Consider the following 21,009-nt stretch of genomic DNA (forward strand, 5'->3'; position numbering starts at 1 on the left):
TTCCATTATTTCCATACATACATAATTGGCATTTAATTGAACCGCAGGCTTTAAAATTATAAGACAAATTAAGTTTGATATTGTTCATCAAGGGCCGGGTGAAGCATTTTTTCACCTAGTCAAACTTAAATCTGTATAGGATATTTAATTTCTCATTACTTAGTCTTTTGATTTAATTGCTTTTTAACTCTCAAAATATGATGAAAAAAAATTATTTAAACCTCATTATACAGGAATAATTTTTTTTCTTGCTAAAATTCATTCCATTTATAGCTTTTAAAAGCACAGAGCCCATGATGCAAATTTTATAACCCAATATAGTATCTTTGCTGCGAATCAAAGTTCAGTATTTAATACAAAGTTCCATTTTATATGTACATATATTTAGCTCCAATGCACTAAATTAGTTATTAAGCCATCGCCTCCCTCTCTTCATCATCTGACGGAGGACCCATGTCTTCGTCATCATCGACATCGTGCATTTGGTTGTAGTCATTTCCTTCGTCCATTTCCTCGTCAGCACTCTCAGAACCTCTTGAATCGTCAGAATCTCTTGCCTCCTCCTCATCAGAGCTGCCAGCATTTGATTCTCCTTCCTGCAAATTTTTTAGATGAAATTTTTGATTTCATCAACCATCATTTACACAAACCGCTTCTAGATCGCTATTTTCCGCAGCGATTGACTCTCGCTTTGCCAGTTCTTCGAGGTGTTTGCTAATGTCAACAGCGCTGCCTCTCTTTGTCTTCTTTCGTGACTTTTTCTTCTTTTTATCCAGTTCCAGAGGGTAAGCCAAACATGGTGTGAATTTACCCGATTCCATTCTGCACTTAATATCCTAGAAAAATAATACACAGAATAAAAATATAATGAAAGCCTTCACTGATTTTTAAAATTAAATTTACCTCCTTCATCGAGAGACCCACATCCAGCATGTTTTTCACAGTTACTGTGATTTTTTCAGGGGGAATTGTAGGTTGTCTTGAGGGAAAGTCCTCGGGAAGGGCTTTATTGTTGAGCAGATCCTCCTTGGACAGTCCGAATTGCTCAGCTTTGAGCCGGGGGGCCTGCCCTCGACCTCTGCCTCCCATTTCTTTGCTGAAATTCTCTCAAGCAGTAACTTTGGCCGGAGGACACTTTTTCACAGCAGCGTTCTCAGACTCGGAGGGTTTGAACTTTTCCTCATCATACACAATTTTCACGACAAGACTGCAGCTTGGACAAGTTGCCTCTGTTTTACCCTGTTGGAGATCCTCCTGAAAGTTAAAATTTAATTTAAGAAAATTAACTCTCTGATTGAAGACAATTACTTTACTTTTGAAACTTCAAATCGATCACCGCAAGGACACGGATAGTGATAAATTTCTAATTCTTCGTCATATTCAAAATCTTCGATTTCTATTTCGTCGTAGTATACACTCATTTGATTAAATAATTAATCCTGGACACGAATATTCAATTAAAAAGTTCGTAAAAATACTTCCTGCATTCTCCTGAACGCACGTGTTTACATTTCTTGGGAGGCGGGGCGGGATCAAATTCTACTTTTCTGCTTTTGATGTTTTGATTGGCCTGCAAGTTGTCGATTTCATTTTGGCCGTGGGCGCGAAAATTGAAAATCGACAAGGACAAGGGGTGGTTCGCCGTTAAAACAACAAAAGTCTCTGGGGTTTAATCAAGTTCATTGATCTTGAAGGAAATTATGTAAAATTGTTGACGTATCGAAGAAGCATGGAGCCAGACTTAGAAGCCGCCGCTAAACTCTTTACACCGCCTGTTCGGAGGCGGAAAAAGAAGAAAAGGTCCGAAAAAGAAGGTTTGTTTTTTGTTTTGAATTTTTGTTTTTATCTTTACCCCGGACACCCCGGTAGTTTATTTGCATTCCATATATGTGTATTTTATAATTTTTTGTACATTTTTATTCATTTGAAATGCGATTATGTAAATATTCATCATTTTCAAAGAAATTATAATCGGAAAAATTATCAAAATTTCGAAATTATAATCTGTATTTGATTGTTTTGTTAATATAATTATCATAATTATATTAACCTTTGCATGCATTTTTCAGAACCGGGAATTTTATCCTTGAAGCGGCAAACGCAGAGAATCAGGGAACCAAAAAACCCATTCATGTCTTCAGACGAGTCAGAGGAGCCGGTTGTCAACAACAGAGACTTGAACGAGTGGTTTACCGAAGATGAGGATGGTCCGCCTGGTCCAGTCATCAATCGTCCTAAGTCAACCGCCACCAGCAAAACGTCAAACACCTACGTGACCTGCCTGACCGAGGTGCAACAGGTTGTCGTCCAGCAAACTGAGCGGTTTGAAATTTCAGAAGACGACGACGACATAGCTGTTCTGAGCCACCAATTCCAGGATGCGGAGATCACGGACGACGAAGACGAGCCTGAGGTTACAGTGGTGGCCACCAAAGTCCTGTCGCCGGCCAACACTTCCAAGCTGCAGGAGGTCACGAGCAATGAAAAGGTGCACACTTGGCTTCGAGAGATCGTACCTGCCGGACACACGTCTCGAAAGCTTGAAATGATTCCATCTGACGCACCGTCTGAACCAGGATCTCAGGGCTCCACTGGCTACCCTATCACCCTTGCTTCTCAAAATAGGTAAATTTTGCATTATTTTTTTTTTTAATTTATGAATCAAATTTTAAATTAATTTGAAATAATTAAGAGGATAGAAAACACAATAAATCATTCTTAAATTTCAAATGTAAAGTTTATCAAATTTTGATTATTTCAATTTTTTCGTCTGTTAAAAAAAATCCTAACAGACTAGTTATGAACCTAAATTGATTGGCATTTTAATTAAATGTAACAGTTTTTAATAACTTTGTACTCTATTATTACAGGAGTTCATTTTGTGCCACATCTAGGCAAGAATCGAGCCCGGAGTCGTTGTCGCATTCTTTCTCCACTGTCCCCAAGCAGTCCTTTGGTCCAACTGTGCAAAGCCAGGCTTCCAGCACATCCCGAAGCTCTTCCTTCTACTTCAAGACTGGTCCATCCAATCGAAAACCCCAGAGTCAGAAGAAGCTGTCAAATCGCTCGACCCTGACAATCTGGAGCGACGCCAAGTCGACTCTTGAATCCATCCATCTGCACGTGGACACCTTGAATGAAGATGAGGACGAGGAGAACTCATTCTCTGCCTTTCTACCTGTAGAGAGGAATTACTCACTTCCTAAGCGAAAGTCGAGCACTTCGGCTGGATCTGACTCGCTTCCTGATACAGTACTTAAGGACTCATTTGTCTTTGCTTCTTCGAACAACTTTCGGTTACACCCTGAACCGCTAGCCAACGTGACTAACTTTAATCCTGTCCATTCCTCCACACACCGAGACTCCGACTTTCAATTTTCGAGCAATGACACATTGTACAAAGACACACTCAACCAAACCAGGCAAAAGGCAAGGAGTCTGGAAAAAGTAAATGAAGAGCAACCTGAGAGGAAACACCGCCAGAGTCAGGTCATCATCCTGTCCTCGGATGAAGAGTACAACGCTGAGTATGATGAGGATGACGTCATTTCTGAGTCGAGTGATGAGGGAATAAATCTGACCCAGCGTGAAAAGGCTCCAAAAATTATGCCAGTGGTGAGAATTCCGGACACCGACGAAGAGTCCTGCAGTCCGGAGCAACAACCCCGAAGTGATCTTGTGGTGCCTGAGACTGAAGATGAGAACGAGGCGGAAGAACCCTCTGATCAGTCAACCCATTTCGCAGAGGAGAGCCAGGAGGAGAGTTCACACGCTGTTCAGGAAGAGACCCCAAACGTCAATTCGCGACAGAGAAGGCGAAAACCTCGTGATGATTTTGATAATGAGAAGCCGTCGCCTCAAAGAGCCGTGACTAAAGTTGTGTCTCCAACTGTGTTCAGGCGGAGAGAATTATCGGAAGAGTCGGAGGATGATGAGGAACTCTTAGGCAAATGTAAGATTTATCTGAAGTTGCAATTTGAAGTTGCTTATTTTTTTTTTTTGTAGTTTTCAAAAAGCTGAAAGAAAAGACAATCCCAAAGACTCCTATTAAAGAAGTTCTGCAGGATGATTCTTTCATTGTACCTGATGATGTCGTCCACGTCGAGAGTGACTTATCGGAGAATGAGCAGGAAATCAGCATATTTGACCCATCAATTTACCGTAAATTGATTAACGAAAGAAGAAAGTAAATGCATCAAGTTTAAATCATGCACAAATTTTAAATAAATGCTTTAATTTCAGAGCCGACACAGGAATAGATGTGTCAATAAAAGAGGCAAATTGGAATGTTGTGCGAAAGCAATTCACCCAAACGCCTACAAATGAAGGTAGTAAATTGAAATGAAATACTATAATTTAATTACATATAATTAATTTCACAGGGAGAAAGAAAAACTTTGCTACACCAGGAAAAATTTCTCATAAGGAAAAGCAAGAGCCAGTTAAACGGACTCTCAGCTTTTTGGCATCACTTTCATGTAAATATTCAGTGCTAAAAATACTACATAAAATACTCCATAATATTTCAACTTGACTTTTCTGAAAATTTTTATTCTAATTATATTTTAAAATTTGTACTAAACTTATATTCTAGGCGTTGATAAGACGTCTTGCCACCCTGATGCCTTGCCGTACCTAAAAAATTTCAAGTCGACTAAAGATGATCTCGTAGACACTCTTTTTGCCCTTTTCAACAAAACCGTTTTTGACAAAAAGGTAGGTCAAAATGTAATGAATAAATAAAATAATTAACAAATAATTCAATTTTTAGCTGGACCCCAACATGTCCATAACATGGAACAACAGGTTGAGAAGCACAGCAGGCTACTGTTACAATCAAAGAAAGAAGGTTGATAACGGCACAACACGTATTTCAAGAATTGAACTCTCTGGAAAGGTGCGAATTAAAAAGCCATCTTTTCAATTTTTTACTCAACAACCTATTAAAATATTTTCAGATACTGCAAAATCCTGGCCAGTTGAGAGACACTTTGGTTCATGAAATGTGTCACGCCGCCACATGGGTGATTGACGATACCCTCGGAGGGCATGGTCCTGTGTGGAAAAAGTGGACAAGAAGGGCAATGAGGGTGCACCCTGAACTGCCAGAAATCAAACGGTGCCATGGCTACACCGTGGAGACCACTTACACATACAAATGCACTGTTTGCTACTACAGGTAAAAATATTTATATTCATATTATAAGCAACCTTTTTGATAAAAAAAATTGTTTAGCTTTGGAAGATTTTCCAAGTCTCTGGACCTTGAGCGGAAGGTGTGTGGAATGTGCAGGGGAAAGTTTGAGTTGATAGTGAACAATGCCAAAGGGAAAAGCGGAACCCCGCGACCACTAAACAAGTTTGCTTGTTTCGTGAAGGAAAACTATAGTGTTGTGAAGCAGCAGAACATGAAGCACAAAGATGTGATGCAGCAGCTTGGCAAAATGTTCAAAGAGACCAAACTGCAGTCGAACAACGCCTCTGAAGACAAAGACTAAAACGCGCTTAGGTTCAAGAGCACAAGTGATAGTTGAGAAATTATAGCCAGAATATTTTTCTGATAAATTTGGGAAAATAAATTTTAAAAATTAAAAATTACAGGAAAAATGGCACGTTGAGTGCAATTACTCCAAATGAATTCAAGGCGTCATTTTTTCCTGGAGAATATTGTTCCAAGCTCAATGCCAAGAGCATGACAAAATGTAATAATTTTAAAATATTTTGTGGATTCAGAGTATTTTTTTTATTATACATGGATAGGATTTTAAAATTTTTCTGTTAATGAAACAAAAATTTCAAAAGATGATTTGATGTGGGGAAAAAATTATAAAAATGATCTGATGCCTTACATGCAAGCTCAATGGGGGTTATGGCAAGTAAGACTAAAAGAAATCAAATTCAAAGTATGTAGTTGGATTTGTGAAGTTTTTATTTTTTTATTTTTAAATTTTCTCAGAATGAGAATTTAAAACTCAAAGAAACCACTCAAAACGGAAAATTAATTATTAAATTATTAGTTTTGACTAATCGCCCTGACGTGGAATTACTTTCCGAGACGCGAGATATTTGAGACAAAGCCCGTGAAAAAAGTAAGAAAATTCCTGTTGTGTGATAATAAAAAATACTAATTGAGGGCGAAAATTTCCCAAAATTAATATTTTTTAAAACCACCCAAATCTGTCCGTATACGTTTCACAAGAAGTACTAATTTAATTTTCTCAGGATGCCTGATTTGTTAAAATAAGAAACATGTATGCGCATGTATGTAGAGGAAAAATGTAATATTTTTTTAATTGATATTCCTAAATTCTAAGAAAGGGGCCAGATCAGTATTGCAAAGTATGATTAATTTGAATTAATTTTTTTCAGATATCATTATTCATGATTAAAAATTAAGCGCCTCATCTGACACAAGAACTATGTTCTTGAGAATCGGTGTACTAAATTTTATAAAATTTATAAACAATAATTATAATCATTTAATGAACCTGCTTTGTGTGAAGTTAAAACTTTTAACTTTAAGTTTACCAAAAATTTCCGCAAGCTCAAAAATAGCATTTTTAATGTCCCAAAAAGATAAACAAAGTGCTGTTTTAGCTCTTGTTTTGCTTCACATGTGCGCGAAATGAATAGATGTGCGGAAAACAAGGTCGTTAACTCTCGCGAAGAGAATTTCGCGAAGGCGTTTAAAAGACTTGTTGTGTCTAAGTACCCTCAGCTTCCTTTGACGGACAGAAAAGGAAAACAAAGTATAAATAAAAGTACCAGCCACTGTAATATTTTCAATAAATTAAAATGGTAAAAAAAAAATTATGATATTTATAAAAAAGAAAATACCCGCTTTTGTGTAAATATTTTTATTTCATAAAAAGATTTTATCTTAATCAAAAATTATCTTATGCGCATGCGAATTGATACGAGATAAAGACGAACGAGCGCGTTTAAAAAATTGGACAATTGACAATAATTAGCGGTTCCCCCTCCTGCGATCGAGAGAAAAATTTATAGGCTTGGGCTTTGGGCTGTCCAGCCCCACCATATTCTGAGAGCGCGATGCGGCGGCGGCGGCGACTGGCCCAAGGAGGAAAGAGTGACTCTCCCAGTCATCAGTGTTCACTTTGCGTCGTGTCAGTCAAAATGTTTGGCGAATGAACGTGCCAGTTTGGCGTTCTTAACTCAAAACACGCACTTTTTAGTTCGGTGGAGTGCAGTTTTTTTAGTGAGTGTCGGAAGCGTAAGATTCTTTTCTGCGATGGACACAATGTCAGTGTCGCGAGGCAGTCCAGCACCTTTATCTTATCGCGTGGTAAGTGTGTGAATTTTTTGCTAGAGCACAAAAAAAAAATAAATACTTCGTGATTCGTGAGCCGAGTTGGAGTTCCGCTTCACGCAGTTTTTATACTCGAACAAACAAAGTGTTTCATTCATTTAACTTACTTAAGTGAAGGGAGAGTTTAAAAAATCAAATCGAGAATAAAAAAATTATTTCTTTTCTATACGCGTCTCTATTTTCTATGTCGTTGTGTACACAAGGTTGATAAGGCGCTCAGCACAATCGGCGTTTTTTTATTTGAGGGACGAAACAGGAACTCGATTGAAATTTCTCTCGTTTACTTAGGCTTTTGATAAAATCAATTGTCGAGCGCCAACAATGATGAAGCGCGCGTGTGAGTGCCATTATAACCTTGATACATATGTATTTGAGCACGCCTGTACATACTTGGGCGCACAATAATAAAATTCCCGATATGTCGCCGCTCATCGTTCCGAGGTTCGGCGCATTGCTGGTGAAAATTTAAGATAATATTCATAGGAACGGCCGAGGTCGATTTTCTTGCTCCAGGATCCGAGAACGTGATCGTTTCTAATTAACGCGCAAACTGCGCTTACGTGCGTTCAATAAACATGCTCTTGCGAGGACGAGAGAGAAAGAAGAAAGTGTTCTCGGCGTGCGTTATAATGGAAAGGCGAGAAATTCGACGGAATTTGCATGATTTTCTGCTTTCTCAAATTAAAAATTTTTCACGATCGAAAATGCATTAAATAATCAATCGGATTATTAATAAAACCTAAAATTTAGAAAATTACGGCAGCGATTAGAGAAAAATTTTCTCATAATCAGCAAAAGTGGACTAATCGTTACTAACAAGAGAGCCTCAATAAAAAATAATTAGATTTTTCAGTGTTTAGATTTAATTCAAATAATGGAAAATTGGCATCGGAATTTCATAAGAAATATCTGCAAAATAATTTAATGGTACAATCATGACAGTTTAATTTACATTGAAAGCTAAATAATAATTGATGTGGATTTCATGAAACAGCTGTCCTGACCAGTAGTGCGGCAGATTATTGTGAATTTTCTCAAAAAATGTTTGTGTTTATTGAGCAGAAAATTTCTGGCAAAAATCACAGTATGAAGCTGTTCAGACGAAGTTGCTTAATTTATTAATCTGCATTTTTATGCTCAGAATTTTGTCGTCTTTTTTATTTTTTCAGCTATGTTTCAATCTTTCAGTTTAATTTACTTTGGAGTAATCCTTGAAGTAATGAAGCCATAAGACATTGAACTTTTTGCTTCTGCTTTTTTCCAGATTTTATCATACAAGCCGGAATGAATTTTAAACTGGACCGTGAGAGTTTTCTTTCTTTACATTATATTTAATTAGTGTAAGCCGCTGGCAGGCAGATGCACTTAAAAGTGACGAATCCTTGCAAATTTTGCCGAGTTTCTCCTGCTCCCCGTGTCAGGTGCAAAAGGGTGAGTGTATGCAACCTGTCGGGCATCTGCAGCGCTTCCCCCCGCCGAGCCGACCGTGCATTAGTCACCTTTGTGGCGCGTGATTAATTCCACAAGCAAAAAACCAAGAGCAATGAGTGTCTCGCTCACTTCTGGTATGATTTCAGATCCCGGGGCGGTCATCCGGCGCGTTATTCATCTCGCTTGTCCCATTCATGATTATATTTTGTTAACAACAAATTCCATCACTGGAAGGAAAGTGAGAGAAAGTCGAAGGAGGATATCCACTTTGTCGCTAATTTTATTTTTCTTCTCTAATTGTCCCGCCGCGGTGCGGTTTGGTATTATTTGTTTGCGTTCGGCGGCGAAATTTGTTTTAAAGAAACTCCGAGTTGCTTTCGTGGCCGCGCGCGGATAGGCAAGATCCCGTGTGCACGTAATGGAGCTTACGTCAACGCAAAGCCCTCGAAATAACAGTAAAATCCATCTCTCGCTCGCCGCTTCATTGGCATCATTCCATTATTTTCTCTCCCGACTTTTTATCTGCTGGAAACGGGACGAGCGCTTCGTTCCCGCCGCCGCGCCGTGATAATATAAAGCTTTGATAAAAAAGGTTTACGACGCGAGGGAAAGCCGAAAAATTATGACCTTCGTCTCGACAAATGACATACGTTTATTGATTCTGCTCGGCATGCTTACCACTTGCTGGTGCGTGATGTGTGATGTCAAATGTTGACACAACACAAATGTATATAATGCGCGCTATTTATTTGACTGCATTTTATTTTCCAATTTTAATTTGAGAATTAAATTGAAAATTGAAATATTTTGATAAGTTATTTTACAATCTAATGTTGATTGAAATTGCAGTTTTATTCATCTATATTTTCTTCTAATTCAGCATGCACGGTGTGTGAAATGACTCAATTACGAAGCAAATTCGTTCTAACCACATTCTCGCCGAAAGTAAATTTGCTCAGAAGGTCACCGACCTCCAGCTGTTGTCTCTCACGCGCGGGTGATATTTTTTAGTCTCTCTTATTATAATGGCAAAGGTTTGCGGCGGCGCGACTCGAGTAGTGTATCCTATTCAGGGGCAAAACAATTGCAACAGTGTCTTGCGGTATTTGTGTGAGGAATTATTGCCCTATTCCCTGGCTGCCTCGTTACGGAAAGCTGCAATAAAAACAAACCCGAGAACTCGACGAAAATAACATTGCCGGCCTCTCGCAGCAAACATTGTAACGCGAGTGATACCTGCTGAATGGACTAATTTTTGTTTGGCCGACTGCACTCTCTAGTTAAAACTGACACTCTTGGAATGAGCCGATGTTGCATGATATGAGTGAGGATTAAACTTACAGAGGCGGAAAAAATGCTACAAAAAAATACATTCACGGAGTTGTTAGGCAAAGTGCTGCTGGTCGTCGAGCAGCAAAAAGAATGCTCCAATTAACAAAACCTTTATTTGGATGAAGAATTTTTTTCTTTCAAAATTAATGATGTAGCTATTAAAATAAGATATTTAGCTGTTCAACAGATAATAAATTAACTGAATTACAAAATTAAAATATTAAGCCTCTCTCAATGTTAATATAAATTATAAAAAATGAAAAATATTAATTTATTGCATAAACTGAAAAAAAATATTGTTTAATTTGTTAATTGGATAAATGTATGTAATGCTTTTTTTAATTTTTCTAATTATTCTGCTAAAAATTTAGTAAAAATAACGATTTGATTGCAGCTTTTATATGAACGAATGAATAACAGACAGAATTTAAAAACTAAAAATCTACCTCCAAACTCCTGATTTTGCAATTGAACTTTGATTATCAATTATTTTTACTTACAAAAACTATCCTTAAAAATTCAAAAATTAATTGTGTTCTCAAAAATCATGCAAAAATATCCAATTATATAAAATAATTGAACTTTTTGCTCACGTCAGCAAAATCTTGTCTTGATAATCAACAAGCAAATATATTTTCTTCTATTGACCACTTTAATTAATTAATTGCGACAATTCTCTTGTGCTTTCAGGATGTGTAAGGGTCGGTCGGAGCGATGCAGGTGGCGAGGCATTCCCACGACAGCGGCAGCAGTTCGCCCCTGGAGCGACTGTCGCCGCGCAAGCAGGCGAGTTTTAGGGTGCGCGGCGGCCCGTCGAGTCGGCGCCGCAACTCGCGTGCCCTCCGCGCCACGACCGTCTCCGCCCTCACCTCAAAGTTCAACAATCTGTCGGCCGAGGCAGCCAAAGGCAAGGACGAGGCCAAGGGCGGCCGCCCCGTCACCGGCCACCCCCACCGACTGAACTCGCCGAGCAAACGCAAACCCCCGCCCGCGACCACCAATACGGCTGCGCCCAATTTGAATGACGACCTGCGACTTTGTCACGGCACCGTCAAACACACCATCAAGCTATTTGAGAAGATCGAAACTCACAAAAGCGCAGTAAGCAAAAAATTCGTACACCCCAAAATACATTTAATTTTGTTTCCCGAAAAGATTTAAAAATTTGAAAGCCCATTAATTTAATGCAATGTTTAATTATATCTTGATTTACTTGTTTCTTTTGAAGAAAAATCGATTACAAAATTTATGAAAATCATTATTGTATTTATTTATTTAATTTCTTTATTCTCCATTCAGTTAAATCGTATTTCATCAAAATCAAATTGAAAACAAAATTGAAAATACACTGTTATTTTTTTAGTTAATATTCCAAAATGATTGCTTTTGAAACTTTCTTACAATTAGACTGGCCTTTTCATTGGTGCTATTAAAATGCATTGAAAGAACAAATAATAGATAGAAAACCAAGAATGTTCCTAACCGCATTAAGATCGAAAAAATTCAGCTTGTGCTCCACATCATGAGCACTTTTCTGCCTGGTCGGACGAGAAAATGAGATGGTGTATATATTTGAAACAAGAATTTCAAGGCACGACGAGCGTGTCTTCTCTGCAGTTTTACTTATTGGGCCATGAAGGGGAACAAATAGATTATTATTGAGGCGGCCGGCCGGACCTCGCTTACTTATTTCAATTGCGCGTTTCCCCGCGCCGTCGTTACTAACAACAAACTTTCGCCTAAAATCGTTAGCTGGCATGCAAACCCCTTCACCGAAGAACGCTCCACTAAATCGCGAAATTTTCATTCGCAGGTGCCAAAAGAACAAGTCGCTGCCAACGATGCCGAGCAACAACAAAAGTTGCAAGAAGCGCCTTCGACACCGCCGTCGATCCCAAAGCCCAAAGTGATGCTCAAGCCGACCGCCTCGTTCATCAGTCGCAAAGTGTCCGAACTGAAGTTTTCCGGCCGAAAGACCAACCAGGTCCAGCCGATGCCACAACAAGTGCCACAAAAAACTGCCCTCTTCAAGCTCAGCAAACCGCAGGACGAGAAACGTACAAAAAAGGAAGAGGAGAATATAAAGATTATAAGTGCCGAAAAAGTGCCAAACATGAAAAACCGCTCCTACATCCATTCCTTTGATACAGGTAAATTTACCAAATTTACTATATTTATTAATTGTGGAAAAATATTTTTCGATAAAAGTATTTAATTAGTATTTAATAAAATATACACAATAATTATTTATGCCTAAGTTTAAAAAGGATTAAAAAGGAAATGTTCATTTTGGATGATATTTAAATGAGGAAATAAATTTTCGATTTTCTAATAATGAATTTTGTGTTCATATAAAAATTTTAATTCTTGTTTCTAAACAACTAAAGCTGAATTTTGTTAAATATCCCATTTTTATTATTCTAATTTCAGAGAATCTCAGCTCTAGAGTGGAGCCGTTGTTGCCAAGCATCAGCGAGACAAGCGTCGGCACCGAATTTTTCGAATGTGATAATGCGCCGTCGCCTCCGATGAGCAACGACATTTCTCTGGTCGACGAAGTGTTGAAGGAATTGGAAAGCAACAAGCTCATCGCTGAATGCAAAGTGCAGCTGGACGAGCTGACTGCGGCGGCGGCCAAGGCGCAGCCCAATGTGTCATTCCTCTTCAGCAGCTCTGCCATACAGCAAGCCAAACAGGTTCGAGAGATTCTATTGAATTTTTCTCCTGCATTCAAAAATCGACACACAAATAAGAAAAGAAAAGAGAGATCGGGTATTGTCACATTCAATGAAGCTATTTTCTGTAGTTAAAATCTAAACCAGTAATTAGTTGATTGGATTAAAGAAGGAAAAAAATAACACATTTAAGTGGAGACTTCGTAAAAGAAAAAAAAATCAAAAAGAAATGATTGTTCAGCAATTTATCATTTGAAATTTATACATTTATTTCTTTTCTTTAAAACAAATAAAAATTCATAAATTTAATTTGACACTAAGTAATTATGATATTTTCCCTCTATTGATTTGCATTAATTATTATAAAATCTTTTTATTAATATTTTAATTCAATTGATTCAGGAGCCCCTTCCAGAGACTGATGAGAATCAATTGATATGGAACCCAGAGGACTATGACGATGTTTACGCGTCATCCACTTTGAGGCCCACAAGCAAAGTGGTTGGGCCTGGTGAAGAGGTCTACGACTACCCCCTGCCAAAGAACAGCCTAGACGAGTACACATATGACGACTGCGGCCCTTCGGAGGGAATTTACGAAGACACCGCCACCGTTTACGAGTCCATTGGCTCGTGCGCCCCCAGCTATTTTGAGAAAAACAGTTTGTACGGCGGCATCGAGATGCTCAGGGCGCTGCCCCAGGCCAACTTTTTGAGCAGCTCCTCCTCAAGAAGCCCCTCTCTCAGCTCCAGAGCTGAAAGTATGAAATTTCATTTTTGAAGACTTTTCAATTATAATTCATTTTTCTATAGTTAACTGTGATGGAGGCAGATCTGAAAGCGAAAGACAAAGTGAAACTGGCAGCGACGAGTGGATGGATTTGGAGATTTCAGAGCCAGAAGAAAAACCATCTAGGTTGGAGTTGCCACCAATTCCAACAATGTGAGAAAAGTTTTCATTTAAATTCTCTTAAAAAATAATTAAAATTTTCGTAAACGAATCAACTATTATTTTAAGAATTTAATATTTTGATCTGTTAATTAATCAATTTTATTCTGTTAATCTTTGTGCAGCGTTTAAATTTAAAATAACATATAAAATTTACAGGAGAACTAATTTCATCTGCATTATTGAAGTAAATTTGAAATTTTCAATATAATTATTTTGCATAAATTTAATTTAATGTTTTTAATTGGGCTTATATTTTTATTTAAATTTTGAAAAACGATTTTTTAAATTTAAATTGTTTTGTTCCAGTCACAAAGAGAAAACAAAGAACAGGCGGAGTCCCAGTTGGTCCCTCAAAGTTCGCCAGCAGTGGACGCACTCGCTGAAGAGGAGACCCCTCAATTACAGTAAGTGAAAATTATTTATTTCTTCCTCTCAATACCTCCATTATGTTGTACATTGTTGTACATTTAAATAATTTTATGCTTCACTTGCTTGAAAGAAAACAATTTCACAATCTGCTATTTATATACAAGTCGCTGTTAGCATAAATATCAACAGGATTAATTTACAATTGGAGAGGTTCTTTGCGAATTGTAAAAGTATCCGGCGGCGCCTAATACGCTTTCTTGCCCAAACACAAAGAGAAAACTCGGGTTTACAAAAGCAAGTAAAGAGAAGAGATTTTCCTGTTTGAATAGAAGTTTTAATTTCAAGCTTAAACTGTTTATAAAAAATTTTGTCTCTAAACTCGTCAGTAATAAAAATGCAAGAATCTGCGAAAAGAGAGCCCAGCCCTAGTTTCACAACAATTCGACCTTGGAAATCACGAATTTGCCAACTTCGGCGCGAAAAAATACGCGCAAACCCTTTTTAAAGCTCGGGCGGCCACGTTCATTCAAAACAGCCGGCGTTTAATGGCAAAGTGGATGGTTTTATCGCTAAAAGCATCGTCAGGTGCTCGCTCGGAAATGAATGTAGTGGAGTTTCCTCCTCCACAGGGAATGACCCACATAAGCAAGCACTTGAGTCAGTCGACTTTCAGCTCGCGAGCCAGCGACGTCAAGGTTGTAGCAGCAGTGCGGTGAAAGTTTTTCAAACGCGCCGAGAGCTGCTGCGATTGTTGCGTTTCGTGCGCGGCCGAAAAATGGAAGAGGCAGTCGTCGGCCGACAACTCGTGTTCCGATCGAACGGGTGAAAATTCGGGCCGAAATGCGGCACGTCAGCGTCAACAATCTGCTGGCGCGCAAGGTGTCGTCCGCCTCGTCGTCGTCGGGCAGCACCGCCTACAGACGGCCTCGGCCCACGGTCGTCGACAAAGGTTTCGTAATCTAAAAGCTTTCCTCAAGTCTAAAGTTGGGTCCCTTTTGGCTTCCATTTCCATTTTTATGCTTCTCTAAATTAAAAGTTCTAGAATTTTTTTGAAAATTTGCAAGCAAGTTTCACATAATTATGTAAAATTTTGAGCAACTTTTTGCAGACGAAAACAATGCGTAAAAAATGAACTTTCACTGGGGTAATCACTAGTGGTCTTGAATTAATGCGGTTTTGGTGGAAAACAAAGCGAACGTGTGTGGGCGTATTAAAAAATCTCCCTATCATTACCGACGAGACCACATTTTGGCGCTCGCGGCGCGATGAGACGAAAGGTGCGGCATTCGAGATCGTGCGGTTTTGTAGCAAATGATTGCTGTGTGGCGGTTTCTTTTTAATTGCACGGCATTGCAGTAATTAAAAGATCGGTTTCGTGGGACAAATCGTGTGAAGACGCCTGATTTTCGGCTCACACAATTAATTTCACGTGCGACCGCGTTAAATTGCTAATCACGAGAGACTTTCTTAAGTCGTTATTATTATACGAGCTTTGTTTTCCACTAATTCAGAGCAAATAACAAAACAGTTGAGTAATGAAATGTAAAAAATAAATATTTCAATTATCAATTAAATGATTAAAGCTTTAAAAAATATTTTTTTATAAGTATTTCAATTTAACGAGGGAAATAATTTGTTAAGAAAAAATTGAGGAAGCAATAAAAATCTGAATTGGTCACGAAGGACACCAACTTTAGCATTTTTATTGAGGAACAGAGATATTAAAAGCAGCGGTATGAAATTTTAGTCTTCATTAACACACGCACTTCGATCCTTTGTCTGGTGGGCCCTGATGAGCCGGTGGAGGAAAAACCACGGCGACCGGCGAGAAAAAGGCCACCGATGGTGACCATGAGGGTTCGATTGCTCGATGAACACCGAGAAACGCAGGAAATCTCAGCGTTTTTCAAAGAAGGTACCAAAACACGGGAAAAGAGCCTCTCTCATAAAAGCTTAGCTTGATTAATTTAATTGGGATCTTCCCATGGCGCGCTTGGGAACGCATTCCTTATGCAAGTCGCGGAAACACGTTCAGGTTTCAGCTCACACTTGACGGCGCTTCCTGAAGAGCCAGCGAGAGATATCTCTCGAGTTGCATTTCCCTCTCTCGAGTTGCATAAAAAGTCTCTTTGCAACTCGGTTCACGAGGAAAATAATAATGCTTTTGGCGAGCAAAATAATACAAAAAGGGAGACGAAGGGGAATTCCTCTGTCGGTGGTGATTAATTGAAGCCCCACATTCTCCTTTGCAGCTTTGCAAGTAACTTTTTCGCCCCAACCCTCACTCGGTACATTGAGATTATAGTGAGCGTATTGCTTGCTTAATTCTAAAATCAATTGTTTTGCAGAGAGTATTAATTTGCTTGGAAAAATTGTTTGTTAGGAATTGAAGTGGAATAATGACTTTAGCGCAATACGTGGAATAACAAAGATGAAATTTCGAATTTTGAATTAAATAAAAAAAAAAATCAGTCTGCTATAGAATTGAAATCCTCTACAACCCCCGAACGCCTGGTTGTATTTAAGTTATGCAACTCGCTTTACACATGTGTTAAGCTGGGTGCATTTCTTTAAAATTCACTCTCAATATCGCTTGGTGGTATTTTAATTTAATATTTAGGTTCTTTCAACTTTTAATTGATGACTTTCTTGACGTTATAATATTTATTTTAATTTAAAAAAATTATTCCTTTTTGCCAGGCAATTCAAACAGTGCAAGTGATGACAACCACTATGAGTCCCTGTATGAAATGCTTCCTGGAGACAGGACGGGCAGGTCACCCTTGGCCGTTCCAACCTCTCCGCCACCTCCACCGCCTATTGATGAAACGTACGACAGTGACATCACCGATTCCAGTTTTGATTCCGATTCAGACACTGAGTTTGAAACTGTCACTCTGCGGGTAAGCTGCAAGATTTCATTTTTTTTTTTTAGTTTTACTTCATTTCTGCTTTCAGCGTAATGAGGTGCTGCTGCCTGAATTGCCACCACCGCCAGCCAGTCAAACAGGTGGCATGACCAAATTCGCGGAGGCCGCCTCCAAAAAGATGAAAGACTTCAAAAAGACGTGGAAAAGGGGGATAGGAGATAAATTGAGGAGGCTCAGCACGCCAAATCCGGTCGCGATTTTTGAAGCTCAAAATGCAGTCATGAAAGAACAAGGTTTGAAATTTTTGCGTAAAAATTGTATTTTTTTAAAAATTTAAAAAAAAATAGCTCAAAACAATCAGCCGACAAACAGCGCCACAACGCCAACCAAAGAGCCGTCGAAAAAGTATTGGACGTTTAGGAAAAACAGCAAGGCAAGTCGGTCTCCGAATCTCTCCACGCAAAAGAGCACAGATTCAGCAAGTAGTATTTTCTACGTCGGAACAGACGATCTTGAAATCGGCGAGAAAGATGATTACATGAGGTAATAATACACAAATCAATGAAAAATTATTTTGACATTTTGATTTTCAGGCATTCCGTGACTGAAGCCGCTTTGTTTAGTGGCCCGTCGAGTAGTTCGGCAAGTCTGGAGAGTGAAAATGTACCGCGCCGGCACAGCAGCAGCGTTATTCGGCCCAAAACGCCACCCCCGCCGCCTCCAACAGACGCCGCCAGGAACGGCAAATCCATGGAGTGGTACGCAGAAATCGAATTATCTAGTCTTCAACACCATCAAAACACCAGTCTCTCAGAAATCGGTAAGTGGATTTTTTTGATGGCATGGCATGCGCCTATATTTATGAGAGATGAGATAATATAATGGCTGCCCGCATGGCGGTGACATAACTTGCTACTTGTGTCACACACAACCTTCTGGTGTTGCCAAATACGGGCGGTGATTTTATATTTAATGAGGCCAATGAAGCATAAAAAATTTAAAATTTTTCTTTAATAAACCACTTTCGTTTTATATTTAAAAAACACAACATGTATAAACAGTATAATCATCAGTTAATCTTAGTATATTTCTTATTATTGCTATTTTTTCCATTGAATTTTAAAGAGTGTAAAATAAATTTAAATTTTATTATTTATAAATTCTTGCATTTTTATCAAAAATAATAAATTTAAATAAATTTTTTGTTCTCAAAGTAACAAATTTTATTTATTTTTCAAATATAAATAAATAGTATATTTTTTATAAAATTTTTTTAAATTACAAAGTTTAATGTAATTTTTTAAGTAATTTTTTTACTTTCATTTGATATTTAAAACCGGATTATCTATTATAACATTTTGTATTTTCATGTTTTTCATTTAAAAAAATTTTGCAACATTTTAGATACCCAAAGTCAACGAACTGAATCAAGCGATGACGTCGCCAGCAACAACAATGGCTCTGAGGCGAGTTTCACTCCAGCCTGCTTTGAGGACGAACCGCTGTACCAATTTTACGCAGAATCGGTATTGCAGGTGAGAAACGACATTAAAACTTTTCGCTTGAGCCAAAAATAAATTTCATAATTTTACAGCAAGCTCAACGGGAGCTGAACGAGGAGTCTGATTCGGACGGTTATGAAGAGATTGGCGAGAAAATGATTTCAAGGCCGAGCGCGATGGAGCTCATCAAGCCGCAATCGCCGTCGGGTCAGAGGTCGCTGTGGTGCGAAATCCCTGATGTCATCAACAGCGGCGTGCTCGGTGCGTTGAACCAACAATCGCCTCTTTTGCAATTGTTTGTATGTTATTGAACGTCGCACTTTTTTTTCCAGACCGGCTAAATCAACAACAACGGAAGCTGCAGGAGGCCAAGTTTGAAATCATCACGTCCGAAGCGTCATACATCAAGTCACTGAACGTTTTGGTCATGCACTTTGTACTTTGCCCAGAACTTCAGGACGAGCTTGTTCTTTCCAAGACTGATAGGGATATTCTTTTCTCAGGCATTCGGCCAGGTGAAGAATTAATAAAATTTTTATTTAATATTTAATAAATGATTGATTTTCAGTAAAATCCTGTTCAGAGCGATTTTTGGCCGATTTGGAGAAATGCTGGCAAGAGAGCATTCTCCTTACAAACATTTGCAATGTGATGGAGAGGCACGCGGCCAAAAACCTGAACGTTTACATCAAATATTGCTCACAACAAATTTACCTTGACCGAACTTTGAAACATCTGAGGTAATAAAAGAAACGGATTTTTTTACCTTTTAAGTAATTTGATGAGTTATTAAAAATTATAATGTTTTTAAGTTATTTTCATTTTTTTTTTTTTATTAAAATCGTCTTCTCAGGCAAACCAACTCGGCTTTTTCGGATGTGCTAACCCGCCTTGAAAGTGACCCTGAATGCCAGGCGCTGTCCCTCCATTCCTTCCTCATGCTGCCCATGCAAAGGGTCACGCGGCTGCCTCTTTTGTTTGACGCCGTGCTTCGCAGACTGAACGCCAACACTGACGAGTACAACTCGTGCAAGAACGCCCTGATGATGGTCAATAAGGTATTGCTTAATTCGATTTTCACCCTGAATCAATTTCAACTGACGTGAATTGTCAACAGTTGGTGCAAGACTGCAATGAGGAGGCGCGGAAGATGGAGCGAATGAAGGACATGATCGAGTTGTCACGGCAGCTCGAGTTCAAGAGCGACATGCGCGCCATTCCTTTGATTTCCACCTCAAGGTGGCTCGTCAGGTCAGGCGAAATGACGCAGCTGCTCATGAAGGACGAGGCCAAACTCACCTTTGGAAGGAAATTCGCCAAACAAACCGTTTTCGTCTTCCTTTTCACGGACTATGTTATAGTGGCAAAACGAAAAGGGTATTTATAAAAATTAGGTTTTGTTTCAAAAATACTAAAAAAGAAAAAAACATTTCAGAGAGGAGGGCTATCAAGTGTTGGACTACTGTGCCAGAAACATGGTGGAGGTTGTGAACCCTGAGGACTACGCAGAGGGGACTATCAGTCTGCCGTGGAGGATCAGTGATATGTCGTCCAAGAACATGCTATTGCTGACCCTTTTACAAAACCATGAGAAGAAAATGAATGAAATGGTAAAAAAATAAATCTTCAAACTTATTTTTATTTTAAAAAAATAAATAAATTTTTTCATCGTAGGTGTTGTCTTGTCAACTGGAGTCTGACAAGCAGAGGTGGCTGGCCGCCTTCACCACTCCTCAAACTTCTCAGGAAAACCCCGAAGAAAGGGTGTACGAGTCGTGGGACTGCCCTCAGGTGCAAGCCATCCACGCCTACGTCGCTCAGCAGCCAGACGAGCTCTCGTTGGAGGTTGCCGATGTGGTCAACGTCCTCAGAAAACTCCCCGATGGTGAGACTTTTCTTTATGGAAATATTTTAAAATTTGAAATTCTTTCCTCTCAGGTTGGTATCAGGGAGAGCGAATCAGAGACGGCGAGTGCGGCTGGTTCCCAGAAAACTACTGCAAGGAAATCCTTTCGAGTCACGTTCGGGCACGCAACCTGAGGCAAAGGTACCGCTTGTTGGCCCTGACCAGCGAGTTCATTGACGGCCAGAGGAAGGCGCGCCTCGGCACCCCCAACAACTCCAAAATCAAACTCACCTCGAGCGAGAAGCTTGAGATCCTTTAACTGAATTTAAATTGCTAATTTAAAAAACAAAGAACACAAGCGCTGTACATTTCCTTCACTTTTGTATATTTATAAAAATGTATTTTCTTCTCGTCAACACATTTTGCTAAACGGATTAAATTTAATGAGAACAAAAATGATTGCCATTGTAATTGTTAATTTACGTTAACCATCGTTTTGTGCAGACTCTGCTCTGCCTCAAACGAAACAAAGTTTCAAGCTGAAAGTTATTTATATTGAAATAAAATTGTGATCTTACACAAGATAATTTTTGAAATCTGAAGTTTTATTTTCTGCTCTGCATATGAAATGCAAAAATTATTTATTTATCAATGAAAATTGAAAATAACTTCCTTATTTTCTAGATGATGCACATTTATTTGC

The 21,009-nt window shown here is 38.8% G+C and overlaps 4 protein-coding genes across 4 annotated transcripts; 2 read left to right on the forward strand and 2 right to left on the reverse strand.

Moving 5' to 3' along the window:
* Window positions 1-325: 325 nt before the first annotated feature.
* On the reverse strand, window positions 326-1,089 carry LOC132202671 (glutamic acid-rich protein-like). Its single transcript, XM_059629732.1, has 3 exons — window positions 904-1,089; window positions 651-836; window positions 326-596 (listed from the first exon to the last, which is right to left on the reverse strand). Exons 1-3 carry the CDS (start codon window positions 1,087-1,089, stop codon window positions 411-413), a joined length of 558 nt encoding a protein of 185 aa, XP_059485715.1. The 3' UTR covers window positions 326-410.
* Window positions 1,090-1,107: 18 nt separating this feature from the next.
* On the reverse strand, window positions 1,108-1,529 carry LOC132202672 (diphthamide biosynthesis protein 3). The gene is made up of 2 exons (XM_059629733.1): window positions 1,314-1,529; window positions 1,108-1,254 (listed from the first exon to the last, which is right to left on the reverse strand). The coding sequence occupies exons 1-2, from the start codon at window positions 1,419-1,421 to the stop codon at window positions 1,108-1,110; spliced, it is 255 nt and encodes an 84-aa protein (XP_059485716.1). The 5' UTR covers window positions 1,422-1,529.
* An 81-nt stretch (window positions 1,530-1,610) lies between these two features.
* On the forward strand, window positions 1,611-6,475 carry LOC132202668 (germ cell nuclear acidic protein-like). The gene is made up of 10 exons (XM_059629729.1): window positions 1,611-1,814; window positions 2,070-2,625; window positions 2,871-3,952; window positions 4,006-4,186; window positions 4,243-4,328; window positions 4,383-4,478; window positions 4,595-4,716; window positions 4,772-4,897; window positions 4,959-5,179; window positions 5,237-6,475. The coding sequence occupies exons 1-10, from the start codon at window positions 1,730-1,732 to the stop codon at window positions 5,496-5,498; spliced, it is 2,817 nt and encodes a 938-aa protein (XP_059485712.1). The 5' UTR covers window positions 1,611-1,729; the 3' UTR covers window positions 5,499-6,475.
* Window positions 6,476-7,067: 592 nt separating this feature from the next.
* Window positions 7,068-20,902, forward strand: LOC132202666 (uncharacterized). The gene is made up of 20 exons (XM_059629726.1): window positions 7,068-7,306; window positions 10,784-11,194; window positions 11,907-12,243; window positions 12,524-12,789; window positions 13,171-13,528; window positions 13,581-13,710; window positions 14,026-14,123; window positions 16,789-16,991; window positions 17,047-17,251; window positions 17,306-17,501; window positions 17,552-17,778; window positions 18,363-18,493; window positions 18,553-18,721; window positions 18,793-18,975; window positions 19,029-19,200; window positions 19,314-19,518; window positions 19,578-19,837; window positions 19,896-20,070; window positions 20,135-20,345; window positions 20,399-20,902. Exons 2-20 carry the CDS (start codon window positions 10,808-10,810, stop codon window positions 20,623-20,625), a joined length of 4,140 nt encoding a protein of 1,379 aa, XP_059485709.1. The 5' UTR covers window positions 7,068-7,306; window positions 10,784-10,807; the 3' UTR covers window positions 20,626-20,902.
* Window positions 20,903-21,009: the final 107 nt, after the last annotated feature.

Source organism: Neocloeon triangulifer, unplaced genomic scaffold, assembly GCF_031216515.1.
Source record: "Neocloeon triangulifer isolate White Clay Creek 2 clone unplaced genomic scaffold, ASM3121651v1 ptg000015l, whole genome shotgun sequence".
Classification (NCBI taxonomy): domain Eukaryota; kingdom Metazoa; phylum Arthropoda; class Insecta; order Ephemeroptera; family Baetidae; genus Neocloeon; species Neocloeon triangulifer.

Excerpts from the sequence above, each read along its gene's own strand:
- LOC132202671 (XM_059629732.1), bottom strand. The coding sequence starts at position 1,089 with ATGGGAGGCAGAGGTCGAGGGCAGGCCCCCCGGCTCAAAGCTGAGCAA. Across the intron at positions 837-903 it reads TGGGTCTCTCGATGAAGGAG|GATATTAAGTGCAGAATGGA; the intron begins GTAAATTTAATT and ends TTATTTTTCTAG. Across the intron at positions 597-650 it reads AAAATAGCGATCTAGAAGCG|GAAGGAGAATCAAATGCTGG; the intron begins GTTTGTGTAAAT and ends AAAAATTTGCAG.
- LOC132202672 (XM_059629733.1), bottom strand. The coding sequence starts at position 1,421 with ATGAGTGTATACTACGACGAAATAGAAATCGAAGATTTTGAATATGAC. Across the intron at positions 1,255-1,313 it reads ATCGATTTGAAGTTTCAAAA|GAGGATCTCCAACAGGGTAA; the intron begins GTAAAGTAATTG and ends TTTAACTTTCAG.
- LOC132202668 (XM_059629729.1), top strand. The coding sequence starts at position 1,730 with ATGGAGCCAGACTTAGAAGCCGCCGCTAAACTCTTTACACCGCCTGTT. Across the intron at positions 4,717-4,771 it reads AAACCGTTTTTGACAAAAAG|CTGGACCCCAACATGTCCAT; the intron begins GTAGGTCAAAAT and ends TTCAATTTTTAG. Across the intron at positions 5,180-5,236 it reads TGCACTGTTTGCTACTACAG|CTTTGGAAGATTTTCCAAGT; the intron begins GTAAAAATATTT and ends AAAATTGTTTAG.
- LOC132202666 (XM_059629726.1), top strand. The coding sequence starts at position 10,808 with ATGCAGGTGGCGAGGCATTCCCACGACAGCGGCAGCAGTTCGCCCCTG. Across the intron at positions 12,790-13,170 it reads CCATACAGCAAGCCAAACAG|GAGCCCCTTCCAGAGACTGA; the intron begins GTTCGAGAGATT and ends CAATTGATTCAG. Across the intron at positions 13,711-14,025 it reads TTGCCACCAATTCCAACAAT|TCACAAAGAGAAAACAAAGA; the intron begins GTGAGAAAAGTT and ends GTTTTGTTCCAG.